Source organism: Boleophthalmus pectinirostris, unplaced genomic scaffold (genome assembly GCF_026225935.1).
Source record: "Boleophthalmus pectinirostris isolate CB_2022bp ecotype Guang Dong unplaced genomic scaffold, ASM2622593v1 HiC_scaffold_13, whole genome shotgun sequence".
NCBI lineage: Eukaryota > Metazoa > Chordata > Actinopteri > Gobiiformes > Gobiidae > Boleophthalmus > Boleophthalmus pectinirostris.
The window spans coordinates 21,113,812-21,135,262 of record NW_026571036.1 but is presented as its reverse complement, the minus strand read 5'-3'; the positions used below and the strand labels follow the sequence as shown (position 1 = coordinate 21,135,262).

Here is a 21,451-nt window from a genome sequence, read left to right as displayed (position 1 = left end):
GTACTTTTGAAAATACTGCTGTGTGAGATGAAAGTGGTTTCAGCTATTTTCTTCTCCCAAGTGGAAAGTGCATTTGCACCTGCTACTACTCCAAAGTACAGACTAAACAAAATATGTGTTCAGCATAAGACTTTTTCCTTAATATTCGATATGTTCATCCAAAGAGTAGCAGTAGTAGTAGGTTTAGTAGAAATAGTACCAAATTATAGCAAGTAATAGTAGCAAGTAGCAAAGGTGAGCACTTGCAAGACATGACTTTTAGGATTTGAGACTTGACTTGATAAAATGGACTAAGACTTGGAATTCAACTTGAACTTGAAGGTCAGTGACTTGGGACTTGAATCGGACTTGAGGCCTGGGACTTGAGAAGACTTGAGAAGCACTTTTAAATCTGAATTCTTTTTATTCTGACTGTAATGATTCACATGAAGATCTTGTCAAGACATTTAAAAAGGAAAAAAATAACTAAATTAATTTCTACAACTCTTATATACTCTATAAATACTCATATATAAATATACCTTGACTTTTTAAGTACAATTTAGTTTAAAAGTCTTAGAAATTGCAAGAATCTAAGTTATATTTGGTACTTGAAATTACTTGAAGCTCAAAGCAGATGACTTGGACTTGACTTGGACTTTTGGGCCAGTGACTCGAGACTCGACTTGGACTTGGGACTTGACTCGGACTTGAGGTCAAAGACTTGAGACTTAATTGAGACTTGCAAAACAAAGACTCGGTCCCACCTCTGGCAAGTAGTGGTAGTAGTATAAGTATTACAAGTAGGATGAGGAGTAATAAAAGTACTTTTCACTCTGATTTGGTTCTAGGTTAGTTAGTGGGTATTGGTACAGTTTAGTTGTAGAAGTAATAATACTAGCAGTAACAGCTGAAGAGCATTGGTAGAAGTTGTTATAGTAAGAATAATAGTAGTACAAGTATTATAAGTGGTAGACAGCGTAATTGGAGGAGGAGTAATAGAAGTACTTTCACATTATTTTGATCCTATAGTATTGAGTGAAGTTTAGTCTTACTGTATGTAGACCTGGTTCAGTTGCAGCTTTTGTAGCACAAGTAATAGTAGTAGTAAGGACTATGGAAGATGCAGTGGTAGTTGGAGTAGTAGTAATAGTAGCAGCAGTAGTAGCTGTACTGTGTGGAGACTGGGGCTCAGCTGTGGCCACATTACGGATGGGGATGTTCCCGTAAACAACCTCTGAACGTGCAGCGGTAAACAACTTCTTTAGGCCATCACATCTGTTCACCATTAGACCCCATTCAGTCAAGCATCTCCAGCTACAAGACTCACTCTCCCAAAACATGAATGACTCACTAATTACACCTGTTTTTACGCTGATCCAGCCAAGAATTAACCAGGAAGATTCAGCTATTTTCAACCTCCCCTGGGACTTTTGAAGGGCATGTTTCTGTCCGCACTTTAAGATGTGGTTTGGAAGTTTTTGATGAGGTATTTGTCCCAATAGAGGAGCCATTCACTGGTCTTCCAGGAAACAGGAGCAAAACAGCACATTACTGACCATCTCCTTTTGGCTGAATTAGAAGAAAAGAAGTGTGCTACCTGTTCAAGTCCATAGGGGGCACTGTCTTACTGTGGCAATGCTGCTATTGGAATGTACAGCCTTTAAAACAGGGCTGCATGGATTATTTCTATAGTGCATTTTTAAACAAAGAATATTATAGAGCCCATATTACACCATTTTATGATGTATGTTATAATGTTTTATCCTCATCAAAACTGCCCTGGAGTTGGGTTTTGTCCCACACATGTTTAGCACAAACAACACCTGCATATTTAGGTTGAGTTCATTTCTTAAACAGAAACTCTCTCTTCCACCTGATGTGGCCTTAAAAGTGTTCCACTGTGTTTTTAAACTCCATACATCTTCACTAAAATAATTTGGAGAAAAAAATCTGGTAAATTCTAAGAAAGGTAAATGTTAAAGGAGGCACTATATGAGTGAGTTAGCCCATTTATTGCAGGGTATAGGCTTTTTCTCTCAGCCTATATTTCATTTTGTGGATTTGATCAAAGCCCAGAATATTTGTTTCATTTAGTTCATCTTCCTGTCCCCTGTACAACAAAAGACGTTTAATTTTAGCCTGGCTCTTGCTGTTGGCGCCTCTTTCTGAAATGTCTCATATCAAATGAGAGAAAGAAGGGATTTTTTTCTTTTCACTATTTCATCCTCATTTTTCCTGGAGCTAAAAATGGAATCCTGTTTATTCCTGTGAACAGATGCCTCGATGGCACGGACTCAGTGAACATGGCTCTAGGGCCTGGTGTAATTTACCCACACAGGGAAATGGTTTTAGAAGAAATAAAAAGTAAGATTTGAGGATTAAGTACTTAGAGCAATATTTAAGTGCAAGTGCTCTAGTTTCCCTGAACTTCAAAAAAGTGTACAGCAGACCAACAGAATACTCACAGGGTGCCATGTGATTTGATAGGATTTGAAAGTTAAAGGGCTTGTATACTATTTTCTGATATATAATATAATGTTGTCTCCTCATCAAAACCATACCTGCAGTTGTGTTTTCTTTTATTCACACATGTTTAACACACAAACCCTGTATATTTAGGCTGTGTTCTTCTCTTAGACAGAAAATACTCTGTTCCACCTTACGATGTCATGTGGTAATACAGGAAGTGTTCCACTAAGTTTTTGAACTCCATATATTTTCACTAGACTCGTTTGGATAATTTCAGTCCTGGAATTGGCGATCTCTCCGCAAATAAAGGTAAAAAGTAGCTGTTAACTTGAAGCTACCACTGCATGACATCACAAGGTGGAGCAGAGCATTTTGAGCTTTGGAGATGTAGACAGAATAATAATAAAGAATCATTCAAACATGTATGAATGAAACAAAACACAGGTCCAGCTATGTTTTTGCTGAGGTAACAACATTCTAACACGGCTACAAACTCACAAAAGTAAATTTTGACTTTGACAACTATTAACACCAAGTGCCACCACAGAAGAGATGTGCATTTCCAACTACCACCAGAGCTGAATCATGAACTGGAATAATCTAGGGCTAAAACCAGGTCTAAAAGTGGACTACATCATTTCCACTGTAGTTCTGAAGAAATTATCCAAAGGACAAGTGGACAAAATGAAATGAGCAAACCCACAAACTGAAGAGTTGTCCAAGTATCACCTACAGGAGCTTGTGTACCACTGGAGGTACATACACCACAATTTGAGAAAAGCAAAAGCAATATAACAGCGCAGATGGTGGAGATTGGCAGCCTCGCTTCTGTCAATCTGCCGCAGGGCAGCTGTGGCTACAGTAGTAGCTTACCACTACTGAGTGTGGAGTGAATAAACAATGAACTGTGAAGCTCTTTGGGTGTCTTGAAAGGCGCTATAAATGCAATGATTAATTAATAATTAATTAACTGTCTTCTACAAAGTCAGGCCAACACATTCTGTAGATTCAGAAATTATGGTGATGTTCAAAATTCAAGATTAATTTTTATTGACCTATGACGGGGAAATTTGTCATGGGCTATTGAACTGTGCTGCCATCAATGCTGTGCAATATATAAAATTATAGTCTATAGTAATACAGTAATACTACATTAAAAACAAAAGTAAAGTACAGTATGCACATCAACAATACTACCTATTCAGTAACCTAATAGACACTGGCACAAAGGAGTTATTATTATTATTATTATTATTATTATATTATATTATTATTAATAATAATAATAATAATAATAATAATAATAATAATAATAATAATAATAATAATAATCAGAATAATAAAAGTGCTGTACAGAACAGTACAAACAGTACAAAAGCATAAAGTCTTAAGCCTGTTCTCCTTCTCCCTGAAGGTAATAACTCATATTCTGAGTACAGAGCGTGAAGAGAGTCAGTCAGGATCTGAATCAGCTCATGGATGCTTCTCTTCCCACAGAAGTTTAAATGCTGTGTGGACGAGGAGCAGCAGTCTGTTTCTAAGACGCAGATTCAGACAGATGACCACACCAGGCTATAATGTTGCACTTTAAAAGACTTTTCAGCACGGCCTGATAAAAGATCATTATGATCCTCTGATCCACACCATGGGGTTTTCAGAGTTGTTGTAGTCTTCCGCACAAGTGTTCTGTATGTGTGCTCCAGGTTCACCTATTATCAATAAAAACACAGGTTCTTGTACGAAATGACCTGGGCAATAGTTTGATTGTGGATCACGGCGACCTGTGGTCACCTATGCCCTTGGGGTCAAATACAATTTCTTTACATGCATTCTAAAACAAGGTACAATCTCATCACTCCACAAATCTGTCCATTTCCATAAAATATGCAAAAGAATTGGTCCCTTTGTGTAACTTGCTAACTCTAAACTTGCTGAATCTTTTTTTGTCTCTGTTTAAAATATCACACACAAAAAAAAAAAAAAAATCACTTCCAGAAATATAATAAAAACGACAACTGGTTAATCTTCATAATAAGATATTTATTTTAGGCTAGATGATGCTTCACCAAATTATAATTACACAAGCAGTTAAGACTTTTTACAAGCAGTATTTTAGTCACTGAAGTCACACAACTGAATCTTCCACACAGTGCATTATGGGAAACCTCTCATGTTTGGTGTCACCCATCAGCCTTTATTTGGTAAGCCTGCATGTTTTCTGGTCTGTGGAGAGTCTACATGAAGCTGTTAACTCAAAGATTAGATCAATTTTTTGTAATAAATGTTTTGAGTGGAGCATTTGTAATTAACATATTTTCAGAAAGTGTCATCTTACTGGCAATGGTTACTTCTACAATAGTTACTGTAAATGTCATAAAAAGTCATAAATCAGAATTGTGCCCCAACCACCACTTTCTTGTTGTGAAGTTGCATCTGCTTGAATTTTGGACTTACCAGACACATGCAGAATTCCCTCTCCCCAAACACTTCCTCCAGCTGTTCAAAAGAAAACAGAAGTGAAGTGACCATATAGGGTCCAGTCAGACATTTTTACTTTTAGATTGAATTCATCCAATTGCCTACAACCTACAGGCTGAGAAGTGGCCAGTTTACATCAGCTCCAGATCTGAAATAGTATTTTCTTCAGAAAACTTTGCTTGAACTGTCTACAGCTCTCACTACATAAGTGCCTCGTAGTAGGGCTCTATTTGAAACAAGATAATCTTCATTTCATTCACTACGCACAGACAGTACTTCAATCCAGGATCCCCTTGTCATGAGGTAGCTACATTGCCACAAAATAGTCATAAAAATCCTCTTTATGTTATCAGTTTATACTATTTCACTCACATTCTTTTCATTTTATAGAGCACTTTTCATCCTTCAAGGTACTCAAAGTGTTTTACAAAACAGTTTTTAAAGATGAATGGTAACCACTCTGGAGATGGCTACACTACCTGTTTGTTTCGTGGAGATAGTATTGTTTTGCCTGAAATATTCCACAGTATGGCTATATTTATATAGCTAACTATCTAGTATTTATTCAATTATAGGTATTTTTATTGTTCAAAAATACCTGCATTCTTACTGAAAGCAGGTTTACCTCTTCACAGATCTGACCTTGGTTTGGTAACGTCACCAGCTTGTTTCCATAGAGATAGATAGGAGTATGACCATCTTTCAAGCATCCTACATAGTAAAGACAAACAGATTTTTGAATGTTATGTTCTGCTGTCTTTAATAATAAAAAAAAAAAAAAAAGAAAAAAAAAAAAAAAAAAAAAAGACAAACAGATGCCATATCCTCCATATTAAATGTTCCGCAGTGCTCCTTTAAGTTGAATTATTGATAGTGGCAACCAGACAAAGCAAGCTCTATAGATAAATCAGATTCAGAATGATACAAATACCAGCAGATCTACTTCCCGGGGGACATCGACTCTCCTCCAAACTTAAAATAAGATAAAAGTGGTTTCTCTCACTCTTATCAAGACCAAAATAAACTATTTGATCAGAAACTATCAAAAACCAGGACTCACCACTGACACGTGGACAGGGGCGCAGAGAAAATGTAATCTGACACAGCCTGGTTCAGTCAAAACCAAGATAAATAAAATAAAAACGCTAACATGAAGACAGCTAGACATATGTGGGACACGCCTCTGACACGGGCCACTGTAAAATTAGCACAGCTTGACAGTCAAAAGAAGTTTGATAGATGATAAAGTTAAAGTGGTACATGGTGAAGACATCCCGAGTGACCTGAGATAAATAAGAGATTGGAATGAAGAATTTGAAATGATATGAAAGTTGAAGCATGTTTCAAAGCAGGTGGAGATATTTTTGTTCAAATAGTTCATATTTTTATGCATTCAGGAACAGTGCAGTCCTGAATATAATATATTTTTATTGGGGCTGTTCCCTTTTGAGGGGCCCACAGTAATTCCTCTGCACCAGTGTACTGCAATCCAATACTAACAATACAATACTGTCACACCAACGAACTTCTTTTCCACTAATGACACCCATAAATCTACAGTTTGATGAGATTTTAGGTATCTACTGGTTTCACAGTGAGGGAAAATGAACACTGTTGCCATAGCAATTAACAAGCCATAACAAAATATTTTGAAAGGTGAAAAGTACTCGAAATGGCATCTTTAAACAGGAAGCTGAGAGCCAGGAATAGTTGGTCCAAATTTGTGCTGGAAAATTGCTTTTATATGACAGGCCTAAAATGGGACAGACTTTCAAAGAGCCAGGACACAGGGGTAAATTTGTATTCATATTTATTTGAAAACAACAATCCATTGTCCACTTGTACTGCGACTCCTCACTCAGACATGATACAGACACCGTCACAGAGTTACCCTTAAACGCACACCATCTTTTTTTGTCCTTTTTCTTACGCTCGTCATTTCTATACAATGACTTGTGCTTTGATATTTCTGAGAGATTTAAAGACATCATTGTTGTCATGATAAGTTTAGTACATAACAGGAAATAGAAAAACATCGTCATAAGAAGTAGTAGAGGATATATTGGTTTGAATACACACCGAGAATACAGAGAAATGCACCCAAGTGTCCACAAACTCCCACTAACTCCTGATTCAAGGGTTTAACTAATGTTGCCTTGCAACAAGAACACTCCCTGCTGCCAGCAGAGTTCACAGAAATATTGCTTAGCTACAAAATGGATTCTGAGGAGAGAGAAGCGAGAATGTACAGAAGGATTAGTCAGACTGTTAGACGGAGCTTTAATGCACAAGAGAGAGAGATAGAGAGATAGAAACAGAGAAAGAGAGGGAGAGAGAGAGAGAGAGAGAGAGAGAGAGAGAGAGAGAGAGAGAGAGAGAGAGAGAGAGAGAGAGAGAGAGAGAGAGAGAGAGAGAGAAACGGGAGAGAGTAAGGTGCTTTTGGTTTCAGAGTTTGGTGAATAGATTTGAATGCATCCATTTCCTCTTTGTCCTTGTTTACTTTATTTAAATAAGTAGCTGTAGTTTTAAATGTGTTTTTGGACCATGGCTTTGTTCACTTGAAGAGTTGAGAAACTAAAAAAACATCCTGCCCTGTCCATTGTTTTATAACCATCTGGTATTATTAGTCAGCGTAACCGTGGTTACTAAGATTTGTTTGAGAACATGAATAATCCCATGTGAGCAACAGACTGCATTTCAAAGTCACTGACAGTATCAACCATTTGACATCAGTTTAAAGAGTGATTAACCATCAGTGATGTTTCTTTCTTTTACATGTTGACAGTTTTACATTCAGTAAAGAAATATCATTCTTTGGCAACCTTGAATTTGGTATACAATAAACTTAACTAGTAAAATTAATTTGATTTTACCCGTTACAGCTTTGGTTAACAAATCATCATGAAAATAATTAAAAAAAAGGTAGCACAAGGTTTACTTCCAATCATTTCAATTCAAATTAATCCATAGTACGCTATTCTTCGTTCTTGGATTTTGAGTGTACATTACGAAGAAAAGTTTAACAAGGACACAAGGTCACCCACACTCTTTTCCATTTTTGAGACATTTTGAAATAGGAACTGATTCATAGCTATTCACCAAAGGACTGTATGTGAAAAGTTGATGGTTAATTTACATGGACTGGAATGTTTCTGCATTAGATTATTATTGTTATTGTTGAATGGTGAGTGACGTGTGCTAAATGCCACGGTGCGTTCACTTAATGCTCAATGCAGACTCCGAAAAACAAAGATCCATCGCACAGAAGAATAATGTCAAAAAGTCCACAACAGGCAGAAAGAGCAGCGGAAATGTACAAGCCAAACTACGTCAATGTGAATGTCTCTAATGTTAAGTGCACATAGATAGAGAATAGATAGATTTATATATTGTATTTATATGCTGGGTAACATACTTTTATGTGTATAAGCATCTACGTCAGCCACATAGACCCATTTAAATAGATCCAAAACAACATGTTCTCATGTGCAGAGACAAATGTGGTCAGTAGCTCTGTACTGATGCTGACAGCGCCCCCTACTGGCTTATGGTAATGTTTAGTACATTTTTGTACAATATAGTTTCAATAGTTTTAAGGACCATAATGTGAATTGGGAATTGTGTAGGTAAATTAAAATTTTCAAAACAAATAAAAAATCTTCATCTTTGAGTGAGAAGGCTATAGATAAGAGGTAACTTTGCCATATGAATCTACGGCAGTTGTAATTAAGTGGTGTATGGATACATGTGCCTTTTTGAAATGGCAACAGAAAAAGCTGGGTGTACTTTTTTTTAAGTATCTAGGCGAATTAAAATAACTTGAATTAAGAACATATAGACTTGACTTTCAAGTGAAATGATCTACCAATGGAATAAGGTATATTTGTTCTCTTCTTAAGTGCAAACATTGGTTGTTTTTCTTAAAGGTGCATTGTGTAACTTTTCTGGTAGAGGATCTGTCACCCGGTTGCTTCTATTGCTCTGCCTGGAGTGTTCCATAGTATGACATTAAAAATCTCTAACTTACATTTATGCAATTACTGGTGATTTTATCGCTCAAAAATACTAAGAAAAACAGGCATTCTAAATGTGAGCAGGGTTGCCTCGCCACAGACCAGTAACTTGGTCTGGTTTGGTCTCCATGTAGATAGAAAGGTTTAATACCATACTGTAAAACATTCCAGAAAAAGTCATAGCTCAATGGTGAACCTCAATGCACCTTTCTTACTTTAAGTACAAAAAGTGTTGTTTCATTGGTAGATAACGGAATTGTCAAGTCAAAACTCAAGATACAATACTTACTATTAGCCTACCTAGATACACCTTTTAGCAGAAATGTAAGTATCTACTAGTTTGTGGGGCGATAACTTCTTCAGCACAGGTAGAAAGACTGACCACACAGTTCTACATAATAGAGAAGGTGTTGGTCTCACACATAAAGCCATTTTACAGTGTACATATCCTCGCTCTAACTAAAGCCATAGCAAAACCCATGCTTTACATAGAAAAGGCATCCACGACATTTAAGAAAAAAATGTACAATTTATGAAACATGGTAACAATAATAAATAGTATTAGAATTGCTGCTGTACACAAAAAAGCCATTTTTAAATTTCACTCTTATAAAAATATGTTTTAGTGCAACCGTACGTAATAATCCGTAACTTCACATCGCTTGTTTAAGGTGACTAAAAAGAACAAAAATCACATGACGTAAAAGAAAGATGGGGTATAAGGACATGAGGGAGATTGCATGAATACAAAGCTGATACACTGTATATCATATTTACAATTACCTTCCTGGTTTGTGGCTTATAAGAAATAAGCAAGACAAAAAAAAATAAAATAATGAAAAAAGGCACGCACGTATTTTTGAATTTTTCGTACCTCCCGACCAACCTTTAGTCCAGGTGTCGATCGGTTTCATTGTCTTTAAATTAAAAATTGTAGCCCAAGACAATATGCTTTTTACATATGAGACTATTAAGATAATGCATGTGCAAAAAGTGTCTCTCAAACTTGCACTGACTCCCTTCGTTTTAAGGTTAAGAAGCTGGTTCTTTGCTTCCTGTTGTGCTTTCTGAGGAGGGGCTGGGCGTTGGCGACTGGCTAAAGTGCAATGGCGTATTTTGTGATTTCGCTTCGTCCAAGTTTTTCTCCGAATCGATACAGAGGGACGAGAAGTTATCAGTGAATGTTTGAATGCCCTCCTCCGATTCGCCGGGCCTCGCTGGGTCTTGCGGTGGTTGTGGAGAGGGTGAGATGTTTCCGTGGAGATGAGGAGGAGGTGGAGGGGTGGAGTCGCCCTGGTTGGAGTCCTCAGACGTGCTTTTCTGAAGGCTCATGATTCGGGGGGATGTAGCGGAGGGGTTGGGTGCATGTTGGGGCAGAGGAGAGGTGGCCGAAACTGGGACGGAGTGGACCATCTGGATGCCGCCGATGGGGATCATTGGGAAAGGAGAGCGCACCTAAAAGAAGAAGAGGGAATTTGGTTGGTTTTTTGCTTTTGTTTTAAATGTGTTGAACTGGAATTAGTGGTCCTGAGATTGCAGGGGTAGATTGGATGCATGTGGAGGGAAACTATAACAGAGGAAGAACATGCAAACTCTACACCAGAAATCAAACTAAGAATTTTGTGGTTAAAAGGCAAGACTACTCACCACCTTAGCACTGTGTCACCCTTTGAGACACAGGATAATAAAGAATCTAGAGCGATTCTTTTTCAATTCAAAATGTCTCCAACATGCATTGTTATTTATGTGTAAGGATTTCACACAACTTTCCAATTTTAACTAAATGATTTAATGGTTTTGTTTTTAATGTTGTATGTTAATGCATGTTTATTGCTGTAAGATGATCTTGAATGCCCAGAAAGTTGCTTAATAAATACAGTTTACTAGTAGTATTAATTAGGGATGTAACAATAAATGAAATATCGTGATATCATATCGTTAAAGTTCTCACAATAATATCATGGACCATCATAATAGTCTCTTTGATTAAATTAAGAGTTATGGTGCAGCAATAGCTAAAAAAAAGACAGAGGGAACTACATAGACCATGATCCTTGGCTCCATTTCAGTGTAGACTACAAGAAGAAATTTCTGAGCACTTTTAAATCTTAGTTCTTTGGGTTAAGTCTTGTCAAGGTGTTTTAAGACAAAAAAGTATATTTTAGCATATTAACAGTTTTGTTTACCTCCACAAAATATCATGAAAATATCGTACCAAGAGATTTGAATATTGATACATTCCTAATCATGAGCCTCCCCACCATTTCGTGAGCTTTCCCACAATGCCGCAATAAATATTGTACCTTGAGGTTCATACTCTGATGGAATCATATCATGAGACTTGGATATCTTTACACCCTTAATATTAACTTTTAATTAATTTGAAAAACTCAAAGTTGCAATAGTACAAAACAAAAGACCAGACCTAAGAAGCTCTTCTTATTATCAACATGCTGTTATTTTTAATTGATTTCACTGATGGTTTGTGAAAGTTCCAAACATATGCTTTAGTTCAGATCAGATAAAAATTTAGTACTGCATATGTCACCTGTAGCTGTGAGTGCAGGGGGAGGTGACTAAACAGAACTTGATGAGGAGGACTTCCCCTGTTCCCATCTGGAGAGGATGAGCCCAACTGATCCTGAGACAGAGAAAAATTAAATTATTATGGAAACTTTGGCTATTCACAAAGGCACCAATTATTGCATTATAGCCAGCTAAACATGCTCCATGAATGCAAAACCCAACTCATGTTTATTACATTAATTTGCAATAATTCAATATAAAGTATGTCTAGGCCACATTCAGCTACTACTAGCCAAGGATCTTAAATGGTTCCAGTAGTCAGTACTTACTTCTAAACATAGACATGAAGTAATGTAATAATACACATATGTGGGTGTGTTAAGTTTATCAAATCAAAAGTTCAAACAAAGTGAATTATTTGCACTACTTTTAAAGCACTTATACACCAAACCCTGTCTCTTACCGTCTCCATGTCAGCGTTGGCTCGTGTCTGACCCAACAGCCCAGACTGGAGACCTGCCCTCAGGCTACGAGACCCACTCTGCTGGCTGCAACACAAGACCAACAAAACTGTGTGAACTTTCACCCTAAAGCATATATGAGCTGTTTGAATAACAACTAAGACTATTTTATATTACATACAAAATGGAAGTATTGTATGCTGTAAAGAAATTTCAATAGGCAAATTTGTCTTATAAGTTTTTAAAGTAAGTTAAAGGTGCACTATGTAACTTTTCTGGTGAGTGTGCAACTTGCTTGTCTCCATGGAGATGATATTGCATTGCTTGGATGACATTAAACTTATCTATATCCACAGAGACAAGCAGGTGACTACAATAAGCACAACAAGAACATGTTTTTCAAGGCAAGAAAAACATATGTAATTGAATCAATGAAACATACTGTAGATAAGTTTAATGCCATATTATGGGAACATTCCAGGCAAAGCAATAACATGTCTATGGAGACAAGCGAGTGACGAGCTTATAACAGAAAAGTTACATATTACATAGTGTATTTCCTGTTTCTTTCTTTTCTTTTTGTCATTGCCCTTACATGTTGTGACATTTAGAAGAAAAGATTAAAGTGGAAAAATGTGCAAACTGTTATAGACCAGACCAGGGCAATTTTTTACAAGAGACAGAGAAACGCAAGAGAGGCTACTAATGTTTCCTATAAAGACAAGCAACTACAGCTCAGAAAAACCCAGGAATTCCATTTTGTTAAAAAGCTATTTTCCTTAAAAAAAAAGTGTAAAGTTGCTACAAAGAAGACTTGACTATCTCACATATACAAAATGTGTATTCATTTGAAGCACGTAAACAAACTGAGCCTTACCTTTGGTGCAGGAGGTGCTGATGTTGTAGCCCTCTTCGCGGGGACAGTGGTCTAATCATCCCCCGGTGGCGCCCTCTAGGGGACAGATCCCTCTTAAAATCTCTGCTTCCTCCTGGTGACGTGGGCCTGGACAGTGGAGACAGCAGAGACAGGTGTCCTCTCCGGGGGGACAAATCTCTCCTATAAGTCCCTGCTATGTGGCGTAATGGCGAAACATCCCTGCGTGGAGACAGGTGCCCGGACCTGGGGGACAGCTCTCGGTGTGGGGAGAGGTAGCGACGCGCAGATGGGGAGGAGGACGGAGAGATGGGGGAGGGGCATCCAGAGTGGTCCAATCCCGGAGAGGAGAGGCGAGACGGGGTGCAAAGATCTGAAGATGACATGGACAGCTCCTCATCTAAAGATGGCGGAACAAGGAGTCTATTCCCAGACGTCCCGCGCTGGAACTGCTCCTTTGAATCAACGGGATGAGGAGCTTGCGGAGTGATCTGAATGCTTGGGACAGTGGTGAAGTATCCGAACAGAGAAGGAGGGGGTTTAGAGGAGTGTCCCAAGATGTCCGGAGAGCCAGAAGGGTGAGGGGGGTGGGGGGAGAGGTGAGGGGCCACAGATGTGATGGACATAGCGGGCAGGCCGTACGGTTGGGGGCTGGTGGAGCGCGAGCAGGTTTTGGGGGTGGAGTCTCCGTCGTAGTCATCCTCTTCGTCCTCTTCGTCTTCATCCAGCTCCTCGCCGTCAGAGTCGTCGGCGTCTGAGAACTGGTGCGGCTCCAGAGAGGACCGTTTTTCTGAGGGCGGGCCCTCCTCCACTGCATCTGAAAGGCAAAAATACAAAGCAAGTTTTAGTTAAACGGGCCATATTACATTATTTTCTGATCTATGTTATAATGTTTCTTCATCAAAAACATATCTTGAGTTATGTTTTGTTTCATTCACACATTGTGAAAGCTCTTTGTTATGTCATGTGGTAATACAAGAAGTACTCCACTGTGTTTTTAAAATATACATATATAAATATACTAGAATCATTTGGATAATTTGAGTCCAGAAATTGCCAATCTCTGTTGAAGAAAAGGTAAAAGGAACTGTTAACCTGAAAACTACTACTTCATTACATCACAAGGTGGAACAGAGCATTTTGAGCTTTGGAGCGGTAGACCAATAATGACATGTGTGAATGAAACAAAACACAGCTCAAGGCATGTTTTTGATTAGATAACAATGTTGTAACATGACTTAAAAGCTGACAAGAGTCAATTTTGGGTAATTTAGGACTTTAAGATTAGAGCTGGGCATTATGGACAGAAAATTATTTAATCACAATTTTTGTTTTCGAAATATTCATCCATCATTATTTTCTGTTCTAATTTTATTTCTGCTGATATTTAACACAAAAAGGTCAGATGTATTCCTCCACAGTCTGAACACTGCTCCAAACCACACGCTTTACTAACTGAGAATTGGCCATGGACCTCTCAATTAAAAAGCCCCAAGCTTATTATTGGGAATTTAAAACAATTCGATTACATTTTGATTAATGGCCCATTCCCAGTTAAGTCTTAAGTGTATTATATTGTTCCTATAGGGAAACTTGTCCTCTGGTTATCACTAGACATTAATTACCACCAGGGCAAGCTGTTTGGAGCCATGAGGGACGATAGTGTGACAAGAGTATTTAGCAGGAGGATTAGTTTGTGTATGTTATAGCTCAATGATATCAAGATATATTATTTTAGCCTTAAATAAACATAAAACATGAGTAAAAGTGTCAATAAAATCAAATCAAAACACCACCAAACTCATCTAAAAGGTCCTATATTAAAAAATTTACTCTTCTTAACTTTAAATCGTGTTAGATGTTAGAGGACTTCTATGGACCACCAACAAATCTAGTACCACAGTTTGGGAACTGCTGCTAAAATACAGTGCAATGGCAGGAGCAATAAGGTACAACTTATACATAAAAAGTAAAAAAAAAAAAAGTTTAATTATGTAAGTGTTAACCTAAAACACCCTTGAAACCACATTCCCACCATTTCACACCAATAAAACACCAACACAATGAACCAAAGCTGTTAAATTCACTTTAGGCTTTCTACTGAGAGGACTGCAGCCAAACGCATTTACAGTAGCTGCATTACTGTTGGCAGTGGACCAATCAGAAAGCTTGTTTCAGACACAAAGCTGTTAAAGTGTCTGTGATTGGTTCATGTCAAGAACAAAGCTAAAAGTGCATTTACGAGTTCTTTGGACAAACAGTTAGAGAGAAAACTTTTTTTCTGTCAAATCTCAATAAAGTAGTCAAACTTCACTGTTCTATTTACATTTCCTATATTTTCTTCAGTATTATGTATTTCAGTAAAGCTCAGTGTAAATAAGGTTCTAGACCCGGTCTCAATTATAGAACGAATCACAACTAATCCAAGCATTAAATGGTAATTTATATAGCACGTTTCCACCTTCAAGGCACTCAAAGCTCTTTACATCAAGAAACCACTCACCCATTCACACACACATTCATACACCAAAGTGCACACATACTGAGGACGAGATGGGTGAAGTGTCTTGGCCAAGGACACACCAACAGTATGCACTTGAGCCACTACCATCACACTGTGGCAAGTGGTATTCTCAGCTATCTGCCATCCAAGTACTAAACAGGCCCAGTCCTGTTTAGCCTCAAAGATAAAACAAGATTGGGCATTCAGAAAGAGGTACAGTTAAACTAAAATTATGTATATGACTTAACTGGGCCCAAATATAACTAACCCAGATCTAAATCAGCTCTACAAGTTTTTTTTGAATATTTTTTATTTTTTTATCTCCTCCTCAAGGCGTTAATCTGACCACATTTATTTACATGTGTTACTCAGGCTTTCTCCTCCAAAACCATTCTCTGAGGTTTTGGGTACAATTAAACTGGGAGCCAGCTCTCACCCGGGGCTCAGGAGTAAAAGTTAAAACAGAGGCTAGAACAGGGCTGCTGATGGTAAATGTTGTGTAACAGAAGCTTTTACAGAGGCACCTGTTTGTGAACCAGAACAGCATTTTAGGTCTTTTAGACTGAATTACAGAAGAGAACACTTTGTATTTGCTTAAGGGGAGGAAATAGCTATTTGAAGATATTTGTAAGTAGGAACAAAAGTAGTCAGCAAATTCTTTTCGTAAAACATGCTTGAATGTCTGAGCGGGCAATATTTATCTCAATTATTTAATGTGTTTTTATACATGATTAAAATCTCTCAAAAACATAACTTTGAAAGACCAGTGTTGTACAGTATGCAAATAACTTCCACAACAGCTTCTTACACTTATACAGGGTACACTGTGTCACTTTTCTGGTGAAGGTTGTACAACCTGCTTTTATCCATGGAGAACGTTCCACTGTATGATATTTCTGGTAAAGGGTACGCCATGTTTTTTTGCCTTTAGGGAGATGTTACTGCCTTGATTGGTATGTTCCATAGTACGGCATTAAAAGTCAATTCAGCCTTTTGTTTCATTAGAGGTGATTTTATTATTCAGATTTTATCATTCAGAAATATCTTGAAGAACATAAATTCTCGGCATTAAACTTAATCTATCGTCTCCTTGGCGATAGATTAAGTTTAATGCCATTCTCTGAAAGATTCCAAGCTGAACAGTTAAGGACATCTACATGGAGACGAGCATGTAGCGTACACTCCCTAAGAAAAGTTACGCAGTGCATCTTTAACTTATCCATATCCATAGAGAAAAACAGGTGAGACCTCCAAACAAGACTGAAAACTTTGATGCTGTGTAACATTCCAGGCAAAATAATAACATCCCCCATGGATAAAACCAAAAGTAAAATTGCATAGTGCACCTTTAAAGAACTTGTGGTGGATGCATACTTTTTTACTCTTAACTTGTAATTTAACATAAAATGCAAACCTGTTTAGTCTCCAGGTTTAGCAATACTGGCACAAAGTATGTACATGTGATCATATGTGGTTAGATAGTATCAGCAAATTCCAATTACTCTCACTATGTTTAACTCTGTCTCTCACCTCCTTCATCTGCCTCTGTGTCCTCCACCGACGACATAGACACTCCAAGCTCCAGACACTTCTTCATGTGAGCCTTTGACTTCATGTGCTTCGTCAGATTTCCTACAAAAACAACCACAGTTTAACACATTTAAAGATAGGAATTTATCTTTCAGAACAAATATAAAACAAAGTAGTGGATGAAATGATTCAAACCACAAAATTACCTTCTTTCAAATGACATATAACTCTACTAATGTGATTTAGTTAGCAATGGACAGGGATGAATACAGAAGATGGTTTCCTTAAATATCAAAAATTATGGGTCAGTCTGCTGTGTAACAAGAGGGGTACACTCCAACCACAGAGACTTGGATGTTTTATTCATTAGTTAATGCAGATCTGAATACATGGTTGCAAAATATAGGGCACTCAATTGTATTACACTTAAAAAAAGCAGAAAATATGATAAAAATAGGTTTGTTTTTTTCAGTTACGAGAAGCAGTGGTGTTGACACAGCTTTGAAAAAGGCACTGATTCCACTGTTGTTTTTAATTAAGAGAAAATATGGTGTAATTACTCAGTAGCGTGTCTCACTATAATGATTTTATAATGATTCTGAAGCTGTTAAGTGTGTGATGTCATGCTTTGTCACCAGGGCAAATCACAACAAGGCAATTTACAGACGTCACATTTGAATGAGGAATTGATCACGTTTGACTGCGGCCTTTTGTCCTTGAGGTTACCATGGCGATTGGCGAACCAGTCACATTTTCATTTAGCAGACGTCAGATGCCCTTCCTGTAACAACCAGCATTATTAATTTGACTACAGGGGACATTTAGGGTAAGGTGTCTTTCCCAGGGATACAATGGTAATTTTAATTTAGCCTTTGTCTTTAGTCATGTAGTTTTAGATGTATCAAAATATTTTCCTTTTTCTAGCCTAAAATTATCATCTATGGCATACAGACAATTCTTTTATATGATCTTAATTCAAAAATACAATGTTGATCAGTGTGTATTGTCATAACTGGTCTTGTTTAAATCAATACTTTTGTCCACCCAATTTTTTATATTTTCCATAACAAAAAAAAAACCCCCCAAAACAATAAAACCAAGAAACCAACAAAAAAAAAACTCCCACATTCCACATCTCTCTCCACACTACAAAAAAAAAAAAACAAAATCAACATAAATTTAAATCACTACTTTGAAAACAAAACAAATGGTTAATACTATTTTAATCATTGACATATTTTGCAAATTAGTTTAGAAAAAACTGCACATAGCCTTATTCCTCTTTTCAGTTTCACAAAGCATGGATATATTTTGACTATCTTTGCGTCTTTGTTCCATTTCTGTCATAATCAACCAAACAAAACTGATTTATTTAGCTCAGAGCTTCCTCTTTTAAGTTTGTTTGAAAAGTGGTGTAAAATTAGCCTGATCAGACACAGTGGCACAGTCTGATATGTTGTTTTTTTCTCTTTAAAATTATTTATATTTTAATAGATGTTTTTTCTCAGATCAAAGTCTGATACATTAAACTTGTATCCTACCTTTAGTCTTGAAGGCGAAGTTGCAGTACTTGCAGACATAGGGCCGGACATCCGTGTGAGTGCGAATGTGTTTCTTTAACATACTGGGCTTTTTACATCTGATCCCACACTCCTCACAGATGTACTTCCCCCGACCGCGCCCGCGAACGTACACATAGTCCTCATTGGATTTGTACCTGCAACAAAAACAAATACATGAGGGTCAATATGATTTTATTTCAATCAAAAACACAAGGACGCGCTGTACTGTTCTTTAAAAGTGCACTGAGCAACTCTTCAGGTGAAGGGTCCGCTACCTGCTTGTCTCCATGGAGATGTTATTGCTTACCCTTGAATGTTCAATGGTATGACATTAAATATATGTATCTAGGATTTATTCATTGTGAGTGTTTCTATTGCTCCCTTGTGATAGATAGGTTTAATTTATACTGTGGAACATTCTAGACAAAACAGTAACATTTCCATAGAGACAAGCAGGTGGTGAACCCTCCACTAGCACAGCACCTCATCTCTTGCATATTAGCAGCTATGGTCTCACTCATAAGGCACAATACACATTACTGTACTTGTGGTTGTTTAAAAAAAAAAAAAAAAAAAAAGATACCCAGATACTAATCGATAGTTAAACAAGTATTAAAACTTAATTTGAGCAAGTGTAAATAGGGAAGAAAATCACAGAAATAACACAAAATTGTGCCATTCCTGAATAGATTTTGAGTCTTGATCAATATCAGAACTATGTTAAAAGCATATGGTAACGTGGTAAAGTATAAATGACTCTTAAATTGAGTTGAAAATTACACTGCGTTGTCCATTCCAAAAAATTTTTTTATATTTTTGATATCAACTTTGATATTGAGTAGTATGGTGGTTATATAATTTGCCATTTATAGACATGTTTGCTCATTGACCAGAATAGTTGAGCTACTGGCAATGGACCCTATTCTTGTTTCCTTGAGCAACATACTTCATCCACATTGTCTGGTTACTGCCGTGATGATTGGTGGTAGTTAAACAAAGATCATATTTTCATCAGAAAGTTTTGCATTAAATTTGAACCAGGACTTGCTTTTTTACATATGAGCATTCCTTAGTGACAGATAACTTAATATCTTCCAACATTTCATCCACCCACGGCTAGAAGAACGGCACACATAAATTCTGCTTCATATCTTTATAAAACATTAATGTCCGATGATGAAATATGCTTGGCCTGTGTTTGGACCACCACTGCTGTTAAATTTCAAATCTCTCTAACCACAAAGTACGAATGCGTTCAGACATTCATTCATTTGGTAAAACTTTCAAAACGGTGGGCTGGTGCCATTTCCTGTTCTGTCTGCTGCTATGAGGTCAAGTATCAGATTTTTTCAAATTGATCTGAATGAAAACTAAACTACAGTCTGCTCCTCCGCAGAAGTGGGAAACACCTCCAACTCCAGATGTTTGCACAGCTGTGGCCAGGTCTGAAAATGAATTATGATTATTTTAGCATTTTATTGTATTTTTTCACAATGCAAGGTGAGAACGTAAAATAGACTTAAATTACACTAAGCAGTGTAGAGAATTTGGAGAAAAATATTTTTAATATAGAAGCATTCAAATAAAAACTCTGTCCATATTGTGTAAAGTAACTATATACGAGTTCTATGATGGAGGGTCAGTGATAATGTTCCATAGTAAGTAGTTGAGACAAGCACCTGATGTGGAGAGACAACAGGAATGCAGTATGTTGTTTTTAAAGGTATTTAAGTAACAATTACATCAGTACTTGAATAAATGATTTACAATTGATAAATAAGTTTAATACAATACAGCGAAAGATTTCAGGGAAAAACTTATAGAAAAGTTACATACCAGAATAGAACTGAATAGAATGTAAATAAATAAATATTCACTGCTAGTAAAAATGCCTGACACACTCAAATTATCAAAGTAGCCACCTTTTGCTTAGATGAAAAATATTTGGTAGTTATTAAATTTTTTTTCTTTATGATATAATTTCTCATATCTTATTTGATGTCTTCTATAAAATATAGAAACAATATATATTATATCTATATACAGAACAATAATATATATAGAAACATATAGGAAAAAAACACTGAATGAATGATCTGACTGGTAGTGTACTACTACTATTTTTCTATTTCACTCACTGGTTCCCCATTAAAAAAAATATATAGTACTTTAAATTAACACGATTGAACCATACACTTTCTGTTGTTTTTTTATGTGAACCAATAAACCTAACTCCCTTGTAACCAACCACTGAATTACACTTGCCACTTGAGTAATGTTTAAGTCTGCTCTACAACCCCCAGTGTTATGTCTAGTCCTATATAGCATTCACCTTTATAAAAATCACGTGCGTAAATATGTCTGATAGATTTCCCTTCAGGTCCTCAGATCCAGAGTTCACACTGTGTCCTCTGGGAACATGACTTCACTGTCTGCTGCCTCTAATAACTGCTTTGGGATGTGCGGCTGGACTTTGCATGTTCCTCTGTCTGCTTTATTCACTATTCTTGGACTTCTGCTATAAAACATTTTGATACTCAAGAAATCTAACCACTAAACAGGGTTGTACTTTTAACCACCTCATATTGGATTTACTGTGTTTCACAAGATGGTTTTATAAGCTGTTTCTGTCTGTGTCCACTGGATTTTCATACTAAAGAAAATCCCTGAATTATGACTAGAAAACACTCTTTTAAACAATATAAAGGTAGTTTCTTTAATATTGTTATGTGATTATACTGGTATCTGGCATCAATATTTTTTCTCAAGGCAGTAGACAGTAGAAGACAAAGGGGTCAGTTGTCCCAGGCTCCAGGGTTTTGGGGGCCCAGAATTGGACCCTCTGCCTATAAATTTATATTAGACGGCGGCCCATGTGAGGCGTCTTGCCCCGGGCCCTGGAATTTCTGTGGGCGCGTCTGCTTTTGTCCACATGAAAACATTGTCTACGTTGGTTGAATAAAAAACAGACTTTTTGTTATGAATTTTACATGTCAAGTTAAAATGTGTTATTATTTCAAAATACAAATTAACTGTCCATGTCTGAGTATTAA

General features: G+C 37.0%; 1 protein-coding gene across 4 annotated transcripts in view; it reads right to left on the bottom strand.

The window, feature by feature from the left end:
* Positions 1-6,722: 6,722 nt before the first annotated feature.
* Positions 6,723-21,451, bottom strand: part of hivep2a (HIVEP zinc finger 2a) — a 101,985-nt gene continuing 87,256 nt past the window's right edge. For all 4 annotated transcript variants that reach the window (XM_055149652.1, XM_055149653.1, XM_055149651.1 and 1 more), the window contains 6 exons: positions 18,378-18,553; positions 16,837-16,938; positions 12,807-13,620; positions 11,932-12,016; positions 11,491-11,583; positions 6,723-10,397 (listed from right to left, as the gene is read on the bottom strand). In XM_055149652.1, the coding sequence (XP_055005627.1) occupies positions 9,975-10,397; positions 11,491-11,583; positions 11,932-12,016; positions 12,807-13,620; positions 16,837-16,938; positions 18,378-18,553 (1,693 nt within the window). In that variant the 3' untranslated portion in view covers positions 6,723-9,974. The remainder of the gene's footprint in view (positions 10,398-11,490; positions 11,584-11,931; positions 12,017-12,806; positions 13,621-16,836; positions 16,939-18,377; positions 18,554-21,451) is intronic.